This window comes from Leucopleurus acutus, assembly GCF_964270905.1.
Source record: "Leucopleurus acutus genome assembly, chromosome: 20".
Taxonomy (NCBI): domain Eukaryota; kingdom Metazoa; phylum Chordata; class Mammalia; order Artiodactyla; family Delphinidae; genus Leucopleurus; species Leucopleurus acutus.
Window position 1 is genome coordinate 27,245,713 of NC_139162.1, and position 21,119 is coordinate 27,266,831.

Consider the following 21,119-nt stretch of genomic DNA (forward strand, 5'->3'; position numbering starts at 1 on the left):
TTCTGAGTTTCTTTTCTCTCTCCTCCTTCCACACCCTGGAGGGGGAATATTGCTGCTGACACTGGAGTGAAATGCCACCTCTGTTTGGGAGACAAAGAACAGAGTGGCTCCTCCGGGTCAGCTGGTTCTCCTTGGCCGGCCGGCTGCCTGGCCTCCCCAGGCTTCTTCTGGGGCATCCTATGAGGAGGGCCATCTGCGGCTACACCAGGAGCTTCTGCCTGCTCCGGAGCGGCTGCATTCTGAACGTGTTTTCACTGGAATGCAAAGGAATATTTTACCTTAAAAAATCCCAAACAGCTTCCCTGCTCTGCAAGACGTTTATCTATTGAGGGGGTGCGAGAGGGTAATAGGGTGGCTGAGGAGCGGGGGCAGCAGGTGGTGTCCTGTGGGCAGGCAACCTGGCCTGTGTATTCCTAATAGAGCCAGTGAGAAATGTGTGTGAAACCCGTGTGCTACTGTGTGACAGTGCATGCCTGTGTGCACTGACTAGAGCGTGTGTGGAAGCGCGTACTGGGGTTTTAAAGCATGTACAGGCTGTAGTGTGACAAAGAGTCAGAGAGCGTGTGAGAACGTGTGTGAGCGTGTGCAAGTGGATTGTGCACTCAGGCGCGTGTGCAGCATTTGTGGGAAAGCATGGGGTTAAGTCTGAGCGCCGTACAGGAATGTGAGTGCACGTGGAAGGTGCGTGAGAATGTGCAAGTGTGCACACGTACTAGCTAGATTGTGTAAGAGTGTGTGTGTAGTGTGCACGCTAGAAGGTCAAGAAGACGTGTACTAGAGGTTGTGAGAGTATGTGAAGGGTAGCCAGGGAGCACTTGTAAGTATGCCTGTGAGTAGTAACTACTGTGTGCGAAAGTTTTGTAGTACTAGGCTTTGAGGGGGTGAGAACGAAAGTGTAAGTTTAAGTGCAAAAGCGCGGGGATGTGTGTGAGAACTGTGAACGTGTTCATGTGGACTCACTAGAGCATGTGTGCAAACATACGTGAGAGCCACGTATACTGTCTGTGTATGTGAGCACGTAGAAGGTGCGTGTGCACCAGGGGTGAGAGCGCACGTGTGCACGGGCGTCTGTGGGGCGTGGGGACACTCAACGGGAAGGTCTGAGCAGAGTGGGCGGCCCCACGTGCGAGTGTGAGTTTGTGCGTGTGTGCGCGCGCGCCACCACCCCCCACCTGGGTCTGAGCCGGTTGCCATGGGAACGCGCCGCGGCCCGGAGTTAATCATTTCCTGTGGAAAGTGTGCGGGAGGGGCCAGAGAGGGGCGGGAGCGGGGCGGGCCGAGGAGGCGGCGGCGGCGTGGAGCTGCCTCCCGCTGGAGGGCCGGGCCGAGCCCCGGGCGCTGCGGCGACGCAGGGATCCTGCCTCCACCAGGCCGGTGAGTCCGGGGCTCGCGCGGGCTGAGGACGGGCTGGGCGCTCGGGTTCCGCCCGGCCTGTCGTTCGGGGTGCCGCGTCCTGGATCCCCCTGCGCGGCCCCGTTGGGGGGGCGCAGGGAGGGCCGGGCCCCGGAGACCCGGCCCTGCGCTATCCTACCCCCCACCCGCCTGCGCCGTCCAGTCTGAGCCGAGCAGGGCATGGGGGCGGCATGTCCCCTGGAATCCAAGCAGCCTCGGGACCCCCTTTCCGATTTCAATGGCCCGGGAAAGCCGGACACTGCCGGGGAACCGCGTGCCCGTCCGCGCCGCCCCCTCCCCTGGCAGAGGTCCCTGCATCCGCAGGGCTCCCCTGAAGGCTGCAGTTTCGGGCCCTGCCACCCCGTAGGTCCCCTGGGCAGTTCACTTTCCCCTTCGCAGGGCCGGGATGGGGTGGGCCAGCCCCAGGTTAGGAAGGAGGGCCTGGGCCGGTGCCGTCCTGGGCAGTGGGCGAAATTGAGCCTTTGACAGCGGTAGCCTGGGGCGGTTGGCGGAGGGGGGGCCGGGGGGGGGGGAGCGGGCCCAGCAGGAAGGGCGAGCCAGAAGCCACCTCCTTCAACCCCCTGTTGTGAGTTAGAGCAGAACTCTGGCGCAGTGAAGGGCCTGGTCCTGGCAGATTTTAAAGAGGAAGCGGCATATAAATTGGTACCATTTGCACCTCCGACACCCCAACCCCCGCCAATACACACATCTGTCTCAAGGTTTGGGGTCGTGGCCACCCCTGGCCTTTCATCTTCTCTGGCTTTCTGTCTGCCTGAGGCTGAGTGAGCACGGTACGCTGGCCCAGGCTGTTCCCCATGCCCTTGATAAAAGTAACCCTCTCCTTGGCCAGAGAGTCATTTGCAAGGAATGCAGTCTCAGAATGGGGCCCTGTATTTGCAGTGACTGGATTTTAGGGACGCAGGGTCATGAGTTCTGCTGTCCTTATGGACACCAGGGAGCAGAGATTTTGAAATCTGGGTTGACCTGCAAAACCCAGGACGTGTGACTGTGCGGAGGGGAGGTCCAGCCCCTGTTCAACCTCCTTGACATTCTGCCCGCTCTCCCAGGGAGACCAAGCCTCCTGGGCAGCAGTCTCTGGGCAGTTGTCACATGTGTCCCCCAGTCATTGCAATATCCTTGGTCTGGGGCAAGGGGGCTGTAGCTCTACCACCCCGGCCTAAACCCAGAGAGGCAGGTGCTGGCTCTCCTGCAGCCAGCCCTCTGCATCCACCCACCACTGGATAAAGGTCACTGAAAAAATAAAATTTGGGTATTCTTTGTATATGCCAGTATTGTTCTGAACATTGTATATATGTATTGTCTAAACTTTACACCAACCCTATAAGGTAGAGTTCTCCCCATTTCACAGATGGAGATACTGAGGCACAGAGACAAAGTAATTCTCCCAGGGTGACACATCTAGTAAGTGGCACAGCCGGGTTCTGAAGCAGCTTTCGGTCATAACCACTCTACTCGTATGCCCCCATCACCTCGCCCCATGACCTAGGTTTCTGAGTCTCCGGCCTTGGGCTGTTTGAAAGTCCTTGATACTTTTGACCTTCACACCCCTCAGGGGGCTGAATTCAGCTGCTTTTTCCTTTTCAGGATCTTGCTCACATCCTTCCTCTTTCTTCCTGATATCTTCCTGCCTGCCTCCCAACTTCCCTTCCTGAAACCAACGAAATATTGTCTCCTTCTGTCCCTGACCCCCCCAGACTTAGCTGATCCCCTCTACAAGTCTTCTCCCTCAACCGTGACACCGACCTTCAGTGTCCTCCGCCATCTCACCTTCCCAGCAGCTTGGCATGCAGGTGGAGCCTGTCTCACTCCCTCCTCATCCCTTGGGCAGCTGAGCCTCAGGGTTGCTTGTGCGCCCAGCTCCGTGCCAAGCAGCCTGGAGAAGGGGACATCTGGTTCCTCCTGGTTCCTTCCATTCCACACTGCTCCATCTCCCATTTCCTCAGCAGAGCTGCCCCCATATTGCATTAGCCCCCAACCCGCCCTTTGGCCGGCAGTCCTGCCCCCTCCCAGGGAGACTGCACCCAGGAGCCTCCTTCCTCCTCCAAGTTGTCTTCCTTAGTCCAGGAAGGCAGCGACCATGACGCCCTAGTCAGGAGCCTGGCATTCTTCCAGGGCTCAGCTCTGCGAACATCGGTCACCAGATGTTCAGGCCACCCATCCTTGCACTGTTCTCTTGCCTCTCGATGCTTCAGCCATTCCTGTCCCTCTGTTGACCCAGCATGTGCACATCTCTCCTATGCTAAATACCACATCCTCTCCTTCCCATCCTAGCCAGCTTCTCCAAAGTGAAGGAAGTGGCAGCTTCCTCTAGCCCCCATCCCCCTTGGGCCTTCCCACATCTGCACTCTGCCCTGCTCCACTGACCTTTCTTCCAGTTTGACCTCTCCGTGGCATGGTTCCCTGGGAACTGACCATCCTCTCCTTCCCCCTTACTCTCCGGTCACCTCTGAGGACTCTGCACCTGCCTGGTGCTCCTGCCACCTCTGACCTTCCTTCTCCAGCTCTTCTTCCCACTTGGAGTGAGCTCCATCCTTCTTGGTTGCCTCTCATCTTGCACCACCTTTGGTGATTGCATTCTCACCTGTGCCACAGGGACCCCCGTCAGCCTCCCGGTTCTGTGTCTCCATCTCCAGCCCTGCTCTCTTCCAAGCTTAAGTTTGAGCTTTTGTGTGCATTCGTTTCCGGGCCTTCACCCAAAAGCCATCACCAGGTGTTTGGTGTGGACGTAGCTTCGCTCTAGGCTGGGTGCTGTGGGACCCACCCTGGGCAGCCATAGAGGGTCAGGGGAGATGGACACTGTTCAAACAGATATCTTTACTGCCTGGTAGAGAGTGGTCAGTGCAGTGAGGGTTAGGGAAGGTGGCCTACAGCCCAGGTGGCGCCATTAGAAAGTCCTTGGGTGCCTCCGACTCCATTTTAAAACCAAAAGCAAACTCCACGTTGCCCCTCTGAGCTGACTTGGCTTCTTCTGTAAATGGCATTACTTGTTGTCTGAGTCTGGTGTCACAGCTTGGTGTCACCTTAAATGCCCTCAGAGCTGCTTTGCACACAATAGGTACTCAATAAAGACTTGTGCAGTAAAAGAAGTCTGTTCTGTTCCTTTGCTCTGTTCATAAGGGCCCCATGGGGCTTTCTACCCAGACCAGTGTTCCCCGCACCCACCCCCGTTCTCCATACCACCTGGTGCCTCCCTGCATCCTGTTTTGATTGTGGAGGTTTGTTGAAGTGTTTACCTCCCTCCTGACAGGGAGCTTTGAGGCCATGTCTCTCCTGATCAAAGAGGACCCCTGGCAGGTGCCTGGCACACAGCAGGTACTGGGTAAATAATTATTAAATGAGGAATGAATGAATCTTTGTATTTCAAATCCTAGCTCGGTGTCTGCCAGTTGTAGGTCCAGTGTGAAGGCTAGTTGAATACAAGAATGAGCTGATTTTAAGAGAATTTGCTATATGTAAGCCTGATGTCACAGCCACAGTCAAGGCCCCTTCTGAATAGATTCATGGAGACGCTGTTGACTGGTGCTTCCTCCGTGTGGGGCTGTGACCTGTCTTTATGCTGCCAGGCTCCGAGTGGAGGGGCTGAGATGTGGGGTCTCCACATTGCGCTGCAGAAACACCTGATGGGCTCCCTGCCCACTTCTGAGCCTCCCTTCTCCTTAACTAGTACCCTGAAATGGTGATAGGCTCTGTTTCAGCCCGTGAGCCCAGGGGCTCCTTGGGGGACATTCGAGTTGGGGCTCTGGTTTACAGGTGACCCAGTTCATCAGACCCTTCCAGATGGTGGGCTCTGATCAGCTTGGGATGGGGGCGGAGGGTTCCAGCTAGCGGGCTTCAATCTCGCTTTCTTGCTCTCTCCGCAGGCTGCTCGACGCCCGGAGGAGGCTGCTGAGCCCCGCCGGGCCATGGTCCCGTCTCGCAGGACGTGGAACCTGGGAGCCACGCCCTCGCTGCGCGGCCTGTGGCGAGTGGGCCGGGCCGGGGAGCCCGAGCCGGGGATGGCTCGCCCCGCCCCAGCCAGCCCGGCCGCCCGCCCTTTCCCACACACCGGCCCGGGGAGGTTGAGAACTGGTGAGTCCGCATTTTTAAAATGCCTCTTTATTTCCTTTCCTTCCTCCAGATACCAGCGATGAGATCGGGGTTTCTGGCAAGTTCCTAGGCTCAGTCAGAGCTGTCAGGTAATTACAGGGTATCGGCAGCCCGCGAGCCGGGCGTGGAGTCAGGGCGTCAATTTCGCTGGGCGCTCCTGCCCCGCGCCGGTCTGTAAAGAGACGCCGGGGACGCCGAGTTAAACGTTAACGCAGTCTGTAGCGCAGGGGGAGAACGCCGCGCATAGCCACGCGCTCTCTGGCCCGGCCAGGTGGCTGTGGCTCTGCGATCCGCCTGTCCTTGGCGGCGGAGCGCTCGTGGTCTCGCTCCGGTTTCTGCCCGCGACCGGTAAACAAGGTAGGTGAACTGCTGCCCGGTGCCCTGCGCGGATCTGACACTTGATTCCGCCAGGGCTCGCCCGCGGATGGCGAGGAGTGGACGGAGGCTGCTCCGGAGCGTGGCCTGGCAGGGAGTGGGTGCCATGCGCTCCTTCTAGGTGCCATCCAAGGTGGCCCCGACAGCGGGTGGGCAGTGAGGGAGCCCCCGAGTCTGGGCCCCCGCTGTGCCCCTGGGGGAGCTGTCAACAGCAGCTCTCCTTTCTGGGTCATGTCCCCTGGTGCCTCCAGCGTCAAGAAGTGGGCAGCTCCTCTGATTCCCGGTGGGAGCTAGATCGTCAGGACCGGGGAGCTGCCCCATGACTGTCTGCCAGCCTTGGCTTGGGTAGGTTGTCCTGTAAATGTGGGGACGGGGGCATCTTCAGACAGGATGCCTTCAGGGGTTTGCTGTCTGACTGCCCCTGACCTACGGGGAGATTGCCAGCCTGTCTGAGCTGGCAGAGTCCCTCCAGGACATCAGGTCCAAGCCCCCCTCTACGTACAGAAGGGAAAACTGAGGCCCAGAGAGGGCACATAGCAAACTCCAGTTCCCTCTCTCTCATCACACTTGTGCCATAGGTGGCAGCCAGAGCGCTGTCCTCCGAAGTCTCTCTGCAGGGGACAGTGAGGCTGGGGGTGACCCTGGAGGCCGCCGGGGAAAGCTTGGGCTTTTGGATCAGGTAGCCCCAGTTGTCTGGAAGGGGCTGAAGATGGTCTCTACCCAACAAGGTTGTCCAAAGGATTAAAGATGAATGAACAGTATTGCTTTTCTGGTTAAAAAAAAAAAAAAGAAAGAAAGAAAGAAAGCAAGAATTGAAAAAAAACAAAAACCTGTTCTCTTGGAAAACTAAAAAACGAAACCAAAACAAAAACACAGAAAAGTATAAGAAGGAAAATAAGAATCACCTATAAGCCTGTCACTAAACATTTTATATAGTTCCTTCTAGTCTTATGTGTGTGTGTATTGGTCTCTTAAATTAGTGTTATGAGGATTATATGACCATACAGACCTTTATCTACTTTTAAAATTTAAGACAAAGGTCCAGTGAAATCGTGTGTGTGAAATGCTAAGCGTGGTGGCTGCCACTGGGTAGAGCCTCAGCCAGTGTGGATGTCCCTGGGCCTCTCTACCCCCACCCCCCTCTTATTGCTGCCTTGAGAAGGGTAGGCAAGCAGAGGGTGGGGTAGCACATGGGACTGGAATACTGGCTCTGTGTGACCCTGGGCACATTATTAACCCTTCTGGGTCTCCAGTTCCTACCTCTCAGCGTTGTTGTGAGGAGCTGATGGCCTGCATTGCTGGCTACCTTCTGTGTGAGCACTTTACATGTGTCGCCCCGTTTAATCCTCATCGCAGGACTGAGCTTGGTTCCTTATGCCCATTGTATTGAGAAGGAAACTGAGGATCAAGAAGGGCAATAAGGCCTGGAAAGCACTTGGCCCAGTGCTGGCATTCAGGCTGTGATGGCCCCCCAGGGTGGGAGCTCTGCGGCTTGCCCTGTGAGGCGAATCCCCTCTCCCGCCCCGTCTGGTCCCACAGGCTCTGGAGGTGGGTCAAGGGAGGGGTGAATGGGGTGTCGCTGCTGCAGCCCTCTCCCCGCACCCAGTGAGGGAGGCGGTGTGTCAGAGGCTCGAGCGGATGTGCCTTAACTGGTCCTGAGTGTGTTTTTGGAGGCTGCAGGGACCACGCCACCCAGCGTGGGGTTGGTCTTTATGAAGGCAGGGGAGAAATTGCCACCTAGAGGCAGCCTTGGTAATGAGGCCGCGGCCCCAGGGTGCACCTCCTGTGAAGATTAGCGCAGCCAGGGTGGCATCAGCTTCCTTCTGCTGCTGTCTGTAGAGGGTGTTCGTGGGCAGGTGCCAGCCCTAACGCCACCGTGGAGGGAGGGGAGCCCGCCGCCTCCCGCGGGGTCTTGGGCGACTTCCTGCAGAGGATCCCAGGGCGGCTTGTGGTTAGGAAGGAGCGCAGCCCCCGCCGAGTGCCAGGCCTTCCCTCTGTGTAGGGCAGGCATGTGAGGGTGTGTGAGTCCCTCCTGGCAGCACCTGGGCTGCCTGGAGTGTGTGAAAGGGGAGCTCAGCCACGGCCCTGGCCAGTGGTCCCCGGCCAGCAGTCTCCAGCCAGCGTCAAGCATCTCACCTGTCTCCTCTGTCCTGGGACAGGGCGTGGAAGAGACAGCCCGGCTGGCGGCGACGAGGACTCCAGCACCCGAAGTGCAGCTCGCCCGGCCCTGGCTCAGTGCCGAGCCCTCAGCGTGGACTGGGCGAGCCCCGGGAGCCCTCACAGGCTCTACCTGACCCTGCAGGTGAGCCCTGGGGCGGTCAGAAATGCCAGGGCTCGGGCTGGGCCAGTGTGCCGTGGCCCTCTGAGCTCCAGCAGCTTCCTTCTCCGGGGAGGGAAGCAGGGAGGGAGAGCTGGGGGCCTGCCTTCTGCCTCTTGCCAAGCTCCTCACGGCACATCCACCCTGAGCCTGCCTGAATGGGGCAATGTGCTTATTAGGTTAGCTTGGGGGAGATCTCACAGGAGATGACAGCAGCTTCTCAGCCACGCCCTGGCTGAAGTGTTAAAGTGGGAACTGTGGGGCCTTCAGTGAGGAGCTATTGGGAAGATGGGCAGGTTTTTAGGGGAGCTGTTTATTCCCACTGGGGCATATGAGTCCATGGGGCAATACTTATTTACATTTCCTCGTTTAAAGTGAGAACCTAAAGCTAGACAGAGGACTTTGCCAAAAGTTGGGTTCTTTTCTCTTGCAGTTATCACTGCAAGTCAGTTATCATGTGACTTTAAAAAGACAAACTTTACGTATATATGTGTAGTATTTGGTTGTAGAATTAATACATCATGATAGCAATAATAATAGCTGCTCCTCATTGAACACTGACTTTGTACCAGGCTTTGTGGCATGTATTGTATGTCTCACATCAGTCCAAGACACGGTTACCGTTTTATGTGAGTTTTATGGATGAAGTAAGGGAGGCTCAGAGAGGTCAAGTAACTTGCTAGTGGTCACACAGCAAGTTGGGATCTGAACATGATGAGCTTTATAACACATGGTATAAAGAATTCACACGTGGCAGGAATATAATATCTAGAAATTGAATGTCTCCCGTCATCCTGTATCTTTGAGAAATCCACTATTAAGAGTTTGGTGTTTGTTTATCTTTCCTGTACAACCACTTTGTTGGATTTATACAATTTTTATTCTTTATTTTTACCTTCTGTTCTGTGACTAGCTCTTTCCCTCAACAGTAAGTCTTGGTTATTTCTTCACGCCTGTCAATATGTAGAGAACTACCTCATTCTTTTAAACTGCTGCATAATATTCTACTTCAGGGTTTATCTAACTGATCCTCTGTATTGTTTCTGATTGCAAAGAGATCCTTAAACAAATACCGATGCATTCATGCAGCTACAGCTTGAGCAATTTCAGGGTAGCACAGGCTCTGTAATTTTTAAATGGATGCATCTGTTAACAGATATTTATGAAGTGCCTACTCTGTTAGGTGCCAGCACACAGCAGAGAAGAGAAATAGACCCAGCAGTCCAGCAGAGAGGCCAGGAGTAATCAAATGATCACAAATGTATGCGCAAACATTGACATAGTGGCCGAGGATGAAGGACCAGAGTTATCTGGGGGTGTTGCCAAGGCCCCTCCCCGCAAGAAAGATGGTGCATGAGGGGGCCGCCTTGAAGGGACACATGCAGATGGAGGGCAGGAGGGGCTGTGGGAAATACGTGCCCTTTGTGTTTGTCCTCCCTCGTGTGGCCCCAAGCCGGGTCTGAACATGGACCCCTTGTTTGTCGCTTCAGGGACAATCTTGGGCTTCTGGGTTTTTGTCAGCCCTTCTTATGTGGTTCATCTGAAAATGGAACCGAATGGTCCTTCTTTTATCTATAAGGTCTGCGAGAAAAGCATGTTGCAGGGACAGTTAAAGAAACTGTTTTTATGTTAAAGAAACCATTTTTTATGACTTGAGCCATTGGCAATTAAATCGGGAGGTGGTCAGAAACCAGCAGCCTTGAGCTGGGCGGAGGCTCTGTTCTCGGATTTTGATTATGGGGTGTTGGGTTGTGGTTGCCGCTGAGTCCTGGGGTCAGCAGGTCTGCTGAGGATCTGAGAAGCTCCCACCAGCAACCAGTTTCCACAGCTGTGTCCTGGGCCGTTGAAGCTTCGTTCTGTTCATAGGGGCTTCAAGGTGGGCGGCGGATGTGGGGCCCAAGTAGGGACCCAGACACAGTGAGGGGACCCGGTGGGTCCCCTGCCAGCTTCTCAAGCAGTTACAACCTGAGTCGCTCCCTTCGGAGGCTGCAGAAATTCCCAACCCCCCGGGGGCCTGCCTGCCCATCCTGTGGCTTGGCCAACAGGCCAGAAATAGTGTAACCTTTGCTCTGGGCGGCAAATGGAAACTTCCAGCTGCCCCCGTTGCCGCCACCAGTGACAAGGCTGCTCGTGCTGGTGTGGCAGTTGGTCACAGGGTGGGGACAAAATTAAGTCGTGGGAATTTTCCTAAATATGAGAGACTGCTCACCACCCTCCCTTCTCAAGCAGAAAGTAGAGTTGCTGTTTTAAGAATGAGGAAATGAAACTCCAGGGAAGGTAAGTAACTTGCCCACGGTCACACAGCTCACCTGAGCCAGGCTTCACACCCAGGCCTTTCCGACCCCAGGCTCTGAACATTTTTTAAACGTAGCATTTGTCTTTTTGTTTTGAATAAGGTGGGCACAAAGACACGCACAAAAGTGTCTGTAATCTGCCTTGCCAGATAACTTCTGTTATCAGAGATAACAAAGCAGTACACCATAGATGCTTACGAGGTTAAAAATGCAAATGCCAAAAAGATGCAAAATGAAATGTAAAGGCTTTCCTTTCTTCCCACTCTCTCTCGGTGAAGTTTCTTTTGATTTCCCCCAAAGTTTAAGTGCTGCATATTTCTCCTCTTAGCCCTTGCACCATCATCCGACCTCTCAGAGGAAACCAGTGTATATTTCCCCAGATTTTTTTTGGAGACCTCTTTTATTTCCATTATCCTTAAATGGAATCGCACTTTACGTGTGGTTCTGCTGCTTGCCTTGGACGTCTTTCTGTGTGAGTTGCAGGTGGTTTTCTCTGCGTGAGAGACTCTTTCTGCCTCTCCCCTCCGTCTCCCCACCAGTTCACTGGTCTGTTCTACCTCAGCCTTCTTTGCCTTGGTTCCTCCTTGACCTAGAGACAGGGTCCTGCGGTCCCGGATAGCCATGTTGGGCGGTGGGCCACGGCCTTTCCCTGCTCATATGGACCCGGGTGCCCCCTCCTAGGCAGTCCCAGGCTGGTGCCGTTTGAAGGTGAGGGCAGCTGACATCATGGTGGGGGGCAGCGGGCATTGCCCTGAGACTGCCGTGTGCCTGGTGGGGCTGGACAAGCCTGTGAATGTTGGGACAGTGCACCTGAAGCCATCAGACCACTGCAGTGCTGACTCGGGCCTCACAGGTCAGCTGAGTGAGCTTCACCTGAGGGTTTCTAAGTGCCCAGGAACCTTGTTTGCTGGCACAGAGGGCTGGCTGCCGATGGGGGCCAGGAGAACGCACTGCCCGCCTCTTGCTGTGAGATCTGGGCATGTTTTCTTCCAGACTCCGGGCCTCATTGTCTCCACCCACAGCGTGAGGGATGGGCTGGCCGGGTCTGAGGTCCTCACCAGCTCCGGGAGCGCACCGTCCTCAGGCTCAAGGGGGGGTCCCCTCCCCGCCACAGTCCCCCTCCCCCTTCACGTGAGGATTCTGGTTGTGTCTTGGCAGCAGGCCCTGCGGGACAAGGGGTGCGAGAGCAAGAGTCAGGGGGCGAAAGAAGAGAAACTCCCGAAGAGGCAGGCGCCGGCCCCCAGGCGGGGCCGGGAGGCCCAAGAAGCTGGTGGCACCATGAATGTAGAGAAAACAGGTAAAGGAAGTCTGCCCGCTGACCTGGCACAGCCCAGGCTAAAGCCGGTGTCGGAGGGGAGGCTCTTGTCCCAGACACCGTCCTCCTCCCCTGGAGGTGGCCCCCTGGACGTGGAACTCAGAGACTGCAGCCTGCCCGTCCCCACTCCAGGGACACCCTCCTCCCAGGGCCGCTGCCGCGCCACCGGTGATAAGCAGCTTTGGCCGGCATGGACTGGGGTTGAATTTCCCCGCTTTTTGTCTTTTCCCCAGCGCCTGTCAAAAGCAGGGTGAAGGTGGCAGCCTCAAAGACGCCACCTCCTGCAGAGAGAGGCCTGACCCCCTCCTTTTGTCTCCGTGGGTCCATCAGGGACCCAGAAGCCCTAGGACACGGCTTCGCTCTGCTGCGTCGAGGCTGGGAGAGAGGAGCTGGTGGCTCCGCTCTTCTCCGGCAAGGCTGACAGGCTCTGGAAGAGGCTGTGTGCCCCCTTTGTGGGGTTCCCCAGCAAGAACCCAGAGCCCAGCAGTCACTGGGAAAGTGCATCCTCAGGGAGCCCGAGGGGAAGGCCAAGAGCGAGGGTTTGCCTCCTCCTGTCAGAGCTTGATTTGTTGTCTGAACTTGCGAGGTGGAAGGAACCACTCCCTTCTCTGAGGTTGATCCAGAGCCGCCTTCACCCGTGGGCCCGGAACGGATTCGGGGGCCGGTGTCGGGGTCTGGCCGGGGTGTGGAAGGGGGGGCATCGTCCAGCCAATCCGGAGGACTGACTCTTGTCAGTGGGTCCGGGGATGGGACCCCCGAGCCTGAGTGTCCTTGAGGGGCCGTGTCCAGGCAGGGTCTCTGAGAAAAAAACTGTCTTCTGAAAACTCGGGCGGACAGCTGACCTACTATGAGGGTGCAAAGGTCCCTCAGTCCCCGCCCTTAAGTGCTCCTTTGATCTCACCTCTTCCTCCGCTGCTGTTGTCCCTTAGCTTCCTCTAGGTCTTTTCTTGCCCAGCAAGTGCTCTCCGGGCCCCTCTTGGCTCCCCTGACACACGGGCACTGTGCCCAGGTCAAGGTGAACTCCCCTGGCTGTGGGCTCTGAGGGTGAGATGAGCAGTGTCCCGGGCAGGAAGGGCCATTCCATGTCCTGCTGGGTGACACTCACTCACACCTGCGCATCCCTCGTGGGTTCCAGGCTCTTGCCCAAGGTTGCCTCCGGATAAGGACCATTGTCCCCATTTTACAAAGGAAGCCCCTGAGGGGCCCTCCCATGCTTGTCTGAAGTGGCAGAACCAGCTCTTGGACCTGGAGTCAAGAGCATTTCCTGCCACACCACGGCAGTCTGCAGAGGGCAGAGGGCTGTGCTGGTCACATGCTGCCCATGGCAGCCCCGTGTGCAGGCCTGGAAGCATCTGTCTGAGCTCGCTCTCTCTAGAACAGAGAGCAGAAGCTTGGCCAACTGTGTGTGACACGCATGCTGTGTCACATGCAGGCCGCACGGCTGGGGCTCCTAGCCAGCCAGTGATGGCCCCTGTTCCCGCTTTCCAGAGGGCCTTGAGTCGGAGCTGTCCCTCGGGGTTGGGAGGAAGCGAAAAGGCAGTGTGTGTGCGTGGCCTGCTCCCTTTAGAGTGAGAGCGGCTTCTCACTGTCTGCCTCTCCTGGGCCCAGTGCTGAGACGTCCTGCCCAGCCTGGAATCAGCTCCATCTGCGCTCCCCGCTCCAGCCCAGTCCCAAAGCCAGGCTGCTGCTTTGGCTTCTGTGCTGTCTCAGTGAGCAGCACACTCGCCGCCTCCCTGTGGGTTGAAGCTGGGATGTGTGACTTCAGGTGCAGGTGGCTTTGTTTCCAGAGTCTGGGATCCCCCCGCCACCGAGTCCTGCCCACACAGTGTGTGTGGCGGAGCCCAGACGCCCTGGTGCTCCGAGGTAGGGTGGAGGCTCGTGGCCAGCAGATGCCACTCTTCATGCTTCACTCTTGGACGCTTGGCCCTGCCTCTCAGGCTTTGGCCAAGTTTGGGCTGCCTGAAGATCCCTGCCCTTCCAGCCTCTCCTCTGCCCCACGGCCCCACCTCCTTGCCAGTTCCCCACCTGCAGAGACCGTGGCCATTCTTGGGGCCAAAGCAAGCTGTGACAAGCATGCCAGGCCCCATTAGCAGGTCACAGGCCTTGACTGTGTGTCTCTGTCCTTCTATCTGTCTGTCTGTGTCTCTTCTGCTCTCGGTGACAGGACGGTGGAAGGCTGAGGCGCCACCCACCCCTGTGTTTATCCCTTCCTCGTGCCCGTGAGGTCCCTGTGCTCAATCCCGCAGGGGTCCACCTGGGAGCGCGCCCGGCTGTGTTCCTGCCCACGTGCTGTGTCTGTCCCCGTGTCCTGGGCTGTCTGTCCCTTGCACACGCACACCTCCACTTGCTCCCTCTCTGTGTGCGGGTAGCCACTCGCTGTGGAAGGCAGGGGGCAGGCTGGGGAGCCCCCGCCTCTCTCCTGTACTCTGGAGAGGGTTTGGGGTTTAAAGAAATCATGTTCCGCCAAGAATAGTGTTTTCTGAGGAGAGAACAGCTGTTGCTAGAGCTATGTCTTTCTCAGCTGCAAGTCCACGCAGGCTGGCCGTGGAGAGGGTATTGCGCGTCACACCTAGAACACAGGCTTTGGGGGAGTAATCAGTGGAAGCTGCTTTCCTAAGTCCTGGTCTAGGCAGTTCCACCCCCCAGAAGCTGCCTGCTGTGAAGCGGCTTCGTCCGAGGCAGGCCCCGGAGGCCCCCGGCCAAACCATGCTGCTGCCGCCCCCAGCCCTTGCCCGGCTCCCTCGTCCCCTCTGTTTGCACCCCCTCCCCTGCCATGACGGGCCCCCTCTCCTCGGCCAGGCTGGGGCCTCTGCTGCCCTGCTGATCGGCGGCTGCTTTGCTCATAGGTGGGCGGCTCTTTGGCAGCGGGAGGTGCTCGAGCCTGTCGGGGCCGCCAGGTGCGGCCCCCGTGGTACGTAGGATGGTGGAGGCCATGTCCCAGCTGCAGGAGGAGAAAGCCCAGCTACAGGAGGAGCTGGTGGCCCTACGGGAGAGGCTGGCTGTCTGCGACAGTGATCAGCAAGCCACATCCACCCAGCTGCAGAATCAGGTACCTGGGGAGGATGGGACGGGCTGAGGCCGCTGCCCACTGTGGAGCAGGTCGGAGGACATCGCCCAGGGCACCCGGAGCCCACCAGACCACCAGCATAATGGACGGATGGGGTCTCCGCTCCTGGCTTGGGCGTGCACAAGAGGGCGAGGTGGCGAGAATCAGAGGCCTGGGCCTCCCATGCTGGCCATCCGTGTGCCCCATTCCTCGTGGTTAGCAGGGGCCAGGACCCCCCTCTCCAGGAGTGACAGGCAGCACGTGTAGGCATGAGTGGATCAGGAAAGCGCAGGGGTGTTCCCGTCCCGAGGCCAGTGCTGAGTCCACTCCCATCTTCCAAGGTGCCCTGGCTTGGGCAGCCCAGGTGGACCAAACTCATTGCAGAGGTCACCCCACGGAAAACTGGCAGGAAATGAGAGGCTGGCATGTGTGCAAGTGAGAGAAGGGAGCTCTCAAATCTCTGGAAGCCCTAGAAAGTGAATGTTCTAGGGCTCCTCCTTTATTAGCTAGCCAGGAGGACGCTGGGGACGCCACAGTCCCTGTGGGCTGACCCCTAGCCCTCCTCCGTATGCCTGGCTAATTCACCTTCCTTCCCATCACCACCTAGGCCCCGAGACCCCTTTCCTGGGGCTCAGCTCCCCACTCTTAATTGTCCGTGTCTGTCTCTCGTGCCTGTGTCTGACCCTCCCCACTTCCCCAAGGTCCCCAGCCCTGTCTCCAAACCATCCCCATGTTGGAGCCCATGCCTGAGCTCCTGGGCCTGAGCTCTCTCTGGAAAGCCCTGCCTTCGGTTGGGTCAGCTTCTTTCTCTGTGATTTCCCAGCATGTGGACCTTCTACTCGGGGGAACATCACTGAATACCATGCCTTGTTCTCAGTTCCAGGGGCAGCAGGTTATTTTCATGCACTTTTAAAATGCAGCATTTTCCCAGCTTACAACCTCAAGGACTCTGTCCTGACTACCTGTCCTTGGCTGAGCTGGGTGGGCCTCCTTGGGGCATCCCTAGTGCCCTGTGTCTCCCGCTTGTACAGTGACCCCATTGTTTGCTGCCTCTGGGCCTGTCTGCCCCACTAATGGGAGCTCCTCGTGGCAGGTATGACCCACCAGCTTTGTATCACTGCTGCCTCCTGCGGTGCCCGCCTTTGTTTCTGCCTCAGATGTCTGCTGGGCGCCTGGTATGTATGGGCACCCAGCTGAGCAGTGGGGATGCCCCGGTGGACAGGCACGCCCTGGCCTGCGGAGGCTGTGGTCTAGGGGAGGACGGATGTTTGTTACATGCACTTAGGAAAGTTGGAAGAGTAACGAGGGCTCTGCAGGCGGGTACACACACAGGGAATGAGGGTTTCTACCACGTGCCTTTGTCGGGGAGATGAGGAACCGTAGGGGAGGTCAGGGGCAGCCTCCCTGAGAAAGCGACTCTGGAGCTGAGGTCCGGCACAGAGCAGAGGAAGTGCATTCATTCTGAGCAGAGGGAACAGTCAATGCAAAGGGACCGTGGCAGGGGGAGCAGAATGAATCTCAGGGCGAACCAAGGCTTGTGTAGCTGGAACGTGGCATGAGGTGCTGCCCCATGGGGCTGTGGGGCTGGTCTAGGGCCCTCCCTGCAGGACGCATGTCTGACCTGTGGCAAGAGCTCTTCCTTCCCTTGATTTAGTTTGTCCGGGCACTTCACTTTTGAAACAAGTTTTGTTTTTTAAAGAACTTGACTGAGATGTAATTCACATACCATAAAACTCACCCCTTTGAAGTGTACAGTTTACGGTCTTAAGTATATTGGTGACGCAGCCATCACCACTGTCTAATTGTAGAACATTTTTATCACCCTGCGAAGACCTATTTTCACTCCCCATGTGCCCCTCCCCCCAACCCTTGGCCACCACTGCTCTGCTTTTCTCTTTGTTCGTTTGTATGGACTTACCTTTTCTGAATGTTGCATATAAATTAAATAACAATATATGGTCTTTTGCGACTTTAAACAAATGTTTAAGAAACACTTTTTCCTTGAATTAGCAAAATTGACTGACTTTTTAGAGGGGAAGTTGCAGGTCAAGCATGTCAGCCTCTTTGGTGTCCTTGAGGGCCAGCTCTCCAGATGCGCCTGACCCCTCCCCTCCCCTCCCCCCCACCTCCACGCCTCTGGATGATTTGGAGAATTCAGAGTGGCTCCTGGTCTTTGCTCATATTTTTTCCCTGAATTTTCTGACTGCCAGTTCTTTTCTGAAAAATATCTCAGGAGATGCCCCTGAAGCTCCAGGTCTCTGAGCCACTCTTTGGAGAGTCTGACTCCGTAGAGCTGTGGCCAACTACTTGGTCCTAGAGCTGGGTTCAAATCCTGACTTTGGCACTACTCATTAGCTGTGTGACCTTGGGCTAGTTAATTACTGCTCCGCACCTCAGTTTCCTCATCTCTAAAATGGACATAATAACAGTACCCGGTGAGATGACCCAGTATTATTGGTGTCGCCACTGCCACCACCGCCAATCATTGTTACAGGAATGGTGTTGGATTTGGAATCACGTGAGTAGGGTCCTAGTCCTGGCTGTGCAGCTGTAGCAAGTCACTTCCTCTCTGAGCCTACATTTACCAGTCTCGACACTGGGTCAATAGATGTTGCTTCGTGGTTATTGGGCAGCTCAATTATGGGACTGGACAGGAAAATGGATGGTAAACTGTAAAGCGCTGTGCCTTGTGAGGTGTCACTTCTGTGTGCTCTGGTCTCCTGTCAGCCTCACTGTGGTTTGGCACGGATTGACCTTTCTGGTCTTCTATACGTTGCTCTGCAGGAGTTCCAGTCCTAGGGTCACCACTTAGTGGTCAGGTGACCTTGAACAAGTTGCCTAACCATGACTTAATCTCTTGGAACCTCAGTTTTTCTTCCTGTAAAATGGCGATAATAATAGTATGTACCTAACAGGATTGGGGGGTTCAAAGTGATGATCTTATGAAGCCCCCCTGCCCCACTGGCAAAGCTGACTCAGCAACTGGGGCTGCCATTGCCCCTGTTGGAACCCGGACTTGTGAGGGCTTCAGGAGTCTTTTTCAGGCCTCCCCTTGGATGTGTCAGATGGAGATGTTTATATTTTCTGGGAGCTCACTGTGTGCCTTGTGGGGAGCACTAGGGTCAAAGGTCCTCAGTCCTGGGGCACCCAGCAGCCCCAGGCCACGTGCTGGTGGCCTTGAGCTCCCCTGTCCTCTGTGGATGTCCCTGGAGCAGTGGCCTTCATGCTTCCAAGGCTCCTACCATCGTTTTACACACACCCAGATTGCACCCCTCCTCTTATTGCCCCCACACCTCAAGATAGAACCTTACATTGTGAGCAGAAACCACAGGCTGGAAGACTAGATCTAGCGCTCAAATGCGCCTTGTTTGTTTGACCTGCTTTTTTCTTTTTTTTTTAACCACTTTAAAAATTGTGGTAGAATGCACATAACATAAAATTTACCATCTTAAACATTTTTAAGTGTATAGTTCAGGGTATTAATGTATCACATTATTGTACAACCGTCACCATCGTCCATCTCCAGAACTCTTTTCATCCTGCAAAACTGAAACTCTGTCCCCACTGAACAGTAACTCTTCATCACCCCAGCTGCTAGCCGCCACCATTCTGCTGTCTGTGAATTTAGCTATTCTAGGTATTACACATAAGTGGAATCACAGGATTTGTCTTTCTGTGTCTGGCTTATTTCACTCAGCATAATGCTCTCCAAGTTCATTCATGTTGTTGCAAATGGCAGGAATCCCTTTTTTAAGGCAGACTAACATTCCATGGTATGGCTAGACCACATTTAGCTTATCCATTCATCCATAAATGGACACTTGGGTTGCTCCCACATTTTAGCTGTTATGAATAATACCGCTATGAACATGGGTGTGCAGATATCTCTTTGAGACCCTGCTTTCAATAACTTTGGGTATATGCCCAGAAGTGGAATTCCTGGATCATATGGAAGTTCTATTTAAAATTTTTTGAGGAATCTACCACATTGTTTTCTACACTGGGTGCACCATTTTATATTCTCACCAGTAGGGCACAAAGGTTCCAGTTTCTCAATATCCTTACCAATACTTGTTATTTTCTGAGTTGCCTTTTTTAAAAAAAAAAAAAATAATAGCCCTCCTAATGGGTATGGAGTGGTATCTCATTATGGCTTTGATTAGCATTTCCCTAATGATCAGTGATATTGCGCATCTTTTCACGTGCTAATTGACCGTGTGTATATAATCTTTGGAGAAACGTCTGTTCAAGTCCTTTGCCCATTTTGAATTGGGTTCTTATGTTGTTGTTGAGTTGGAGGAGTTCTTTATATATTCTGAATATTAGCCCCTTATCAGATATGTGATTTACAGATAGTTTCTCCCACTCTGTGGGTTGCCTTTACACTCCGTTGACAGTCTTTTGATGCACAAAAATTTTTTTGATGAAGTCCAGCTTACCTATTTTTTCTTTTATTGTCTGTACTTTTGACATCAAGAAATCATTGCCAAATCTAATGTCATGATGCTTTTCCCTTATGTTTTCTTCTAAGAGGTTTATAGTTTTAGCTTATATGTTTCAGTCTTTGATGCATTTTGATCCATTCTTTTGCATGTGGATATCCAGTTTTCCCAGCACCATTTGTTGAAAAGACTGTCCTTTCCTCATTGAAAATCTTGGCACCATTGTCAAAAATCAATTGACTATATATATGAGGATTTATAACTGGGCTCTCTCTCCTATTCCATTGGTCCATATGTCTGTCTTTATGCCAGTACCACACTGTTTTGATTACTGTAGCTTTGTAGTAAGTTTTGATATCAGGAAGTGCGAGTCCTACAACTTTGTTCTTCTTTTTCAAGATTGTTTTGGCTATTTGGCTTTTGAGATTTCATATGAATTTTAGGATGGATGCTAATATTTCTGCAAAAAATGGCATTGGGATTTAGATAGAGATTGGATTGAATCTGTAGATTGCTTTGGGCAGTATTGACATCTTAACAATACTGTTTCCAGACTATGAATGCAGGCTGTGTTTCCATTTACTGGTATCATCTTTAATTTCTTACAGCAACATTTTGTAATTTTCAGTGTACAAGTCTTTTGTCTCCTTGGTTAAGTTTATTCCTACATGTTTTATTCTTTCTGATGCTATTTTAAGCGGAATTGCTGTCTTAATTTCCTTTTCGGACTGTTCAGCGTTAGTGCATACAAACGCAACTGATTTTTATGTGTTATATCCTGCAACTTTGCTGAATTTATTAGTTCCAACTGTCCTGATTGTATGATCAAATTAGTTGCCACCATTTAAATCTTAGTTAAGTTCATATAAAAATCTCAACTTCCTTTTTTTTGTCATAAAATACTGGAAGTTGTGGCACCTCTGGGCTGACATTCCCACATGGCATGCACTGCCTGGAGCCCATTAGCAGCTCCTGCCTTTGGCAGAAGTGAGCGTCCTTCAGCATACCCCAGCCTCCACCACCTCTGCTCCCCCGTGCCCTGCCTGACCGCTCTCTCACAGACCCTGCTTCTCCTGGCCCCTCATGCATTCAGCACTCTTTCTGCATGTGTTTACTGAGCGCCTACTATATGCTAGGTACCGTTCTAGGCACTGGGGGTACAGCACTGATACAACAAATATCCCTGTCTTCGCGGACTTTCATTCTAGTAATAGACTTATTACGTGCTGGGCCCTGTCCTAAGCACTTTGTATATGTTACTCATGTAATCTCACTTAATCCTCCAGACCTCCTCAGTGAGGTAGCCTCATTCGACTGCTAAGGAAATGGAGAGGCACGGTGGAGTTGAGACATGTCCAACGTTGTCTGGCGAGGTAGGGTGATGTCTGTATTAGAAACCCGAGCAGTCTGGCCTGAGAGTCCATGTTCCCAAAGCCCCTTGGTGGCAGAAGGACTCAAATGTGAAAACTCGGCAGTGGAGGCAGGGTGGGATGGATGTAGCCAGTCGGGCCTGGTCAGTGGTCATGTACATAGGTAACCAGGAGTCAGGTCTCCCGGGAGGGAGAGTGTGTTGGGGACAGGATGGGGTGCTTCCCGGGGCTGCCCCTCAGGCCTCTGGGCTGCGTTTCCTTGGGGCCGTCTGGATCCCAGGCCCTCTCATCTTCCCAGCTCAGCAGTGCCTTGGTCTTGCCACTGGGAGAGCCCTCCGTTCCTCAGAAGACAGCCGATGATGGAGGGCCAGGCTTGGTGGGAGGTTGGGGGCTAATCAGCAGGTTGTCTGTGTCGAGAGGAGCAGACAGCTGGGAAAACACAGACTGGCACAGGGCAGCCG

At 54.5% G+C, this 21,119-nt stretch overlaps 1 protein-coding gene across 4 annotated transcripts in view; it reads left to right on the forward strand.

Annotated features, from left to right (window-relative positions):
* Window positions 1–1,289: 1,289 nt before the first annotated feature.
* Window positions 1,290–21,119, forward strand: part of KIFC3 (kinesin family member C3) — a gene marked incomplete at its 5' end in the record, with an annotated part of 35,481 nt that continues 15,651 nt past the window's right edge. For 2 of the 4 annotated variants that reach the window (XM_082863583.1, XM_082863582.1), the window contains 3 exons: window positions 1,290–1,374; window positions 5,274–5,481; window positions 8,034–8,176. In XM_082863583.1, coding sequence (XP_082719709.1) covers window positions 5,316–5,481; window positions 8,034–8,176 — 309 coding nt within the window. Of the gene's footprint in view, window positions 1,375–5,273; window positions 5,482–8,033; window positions 8,177–11,643; window positions 11,783–14,646; window positions 14,850–21,119 lie in introns of those variants that run through there. The other 2 variants (XM_082863585.1, XM_082863584.1) reach the window with 2 other exon arrangements.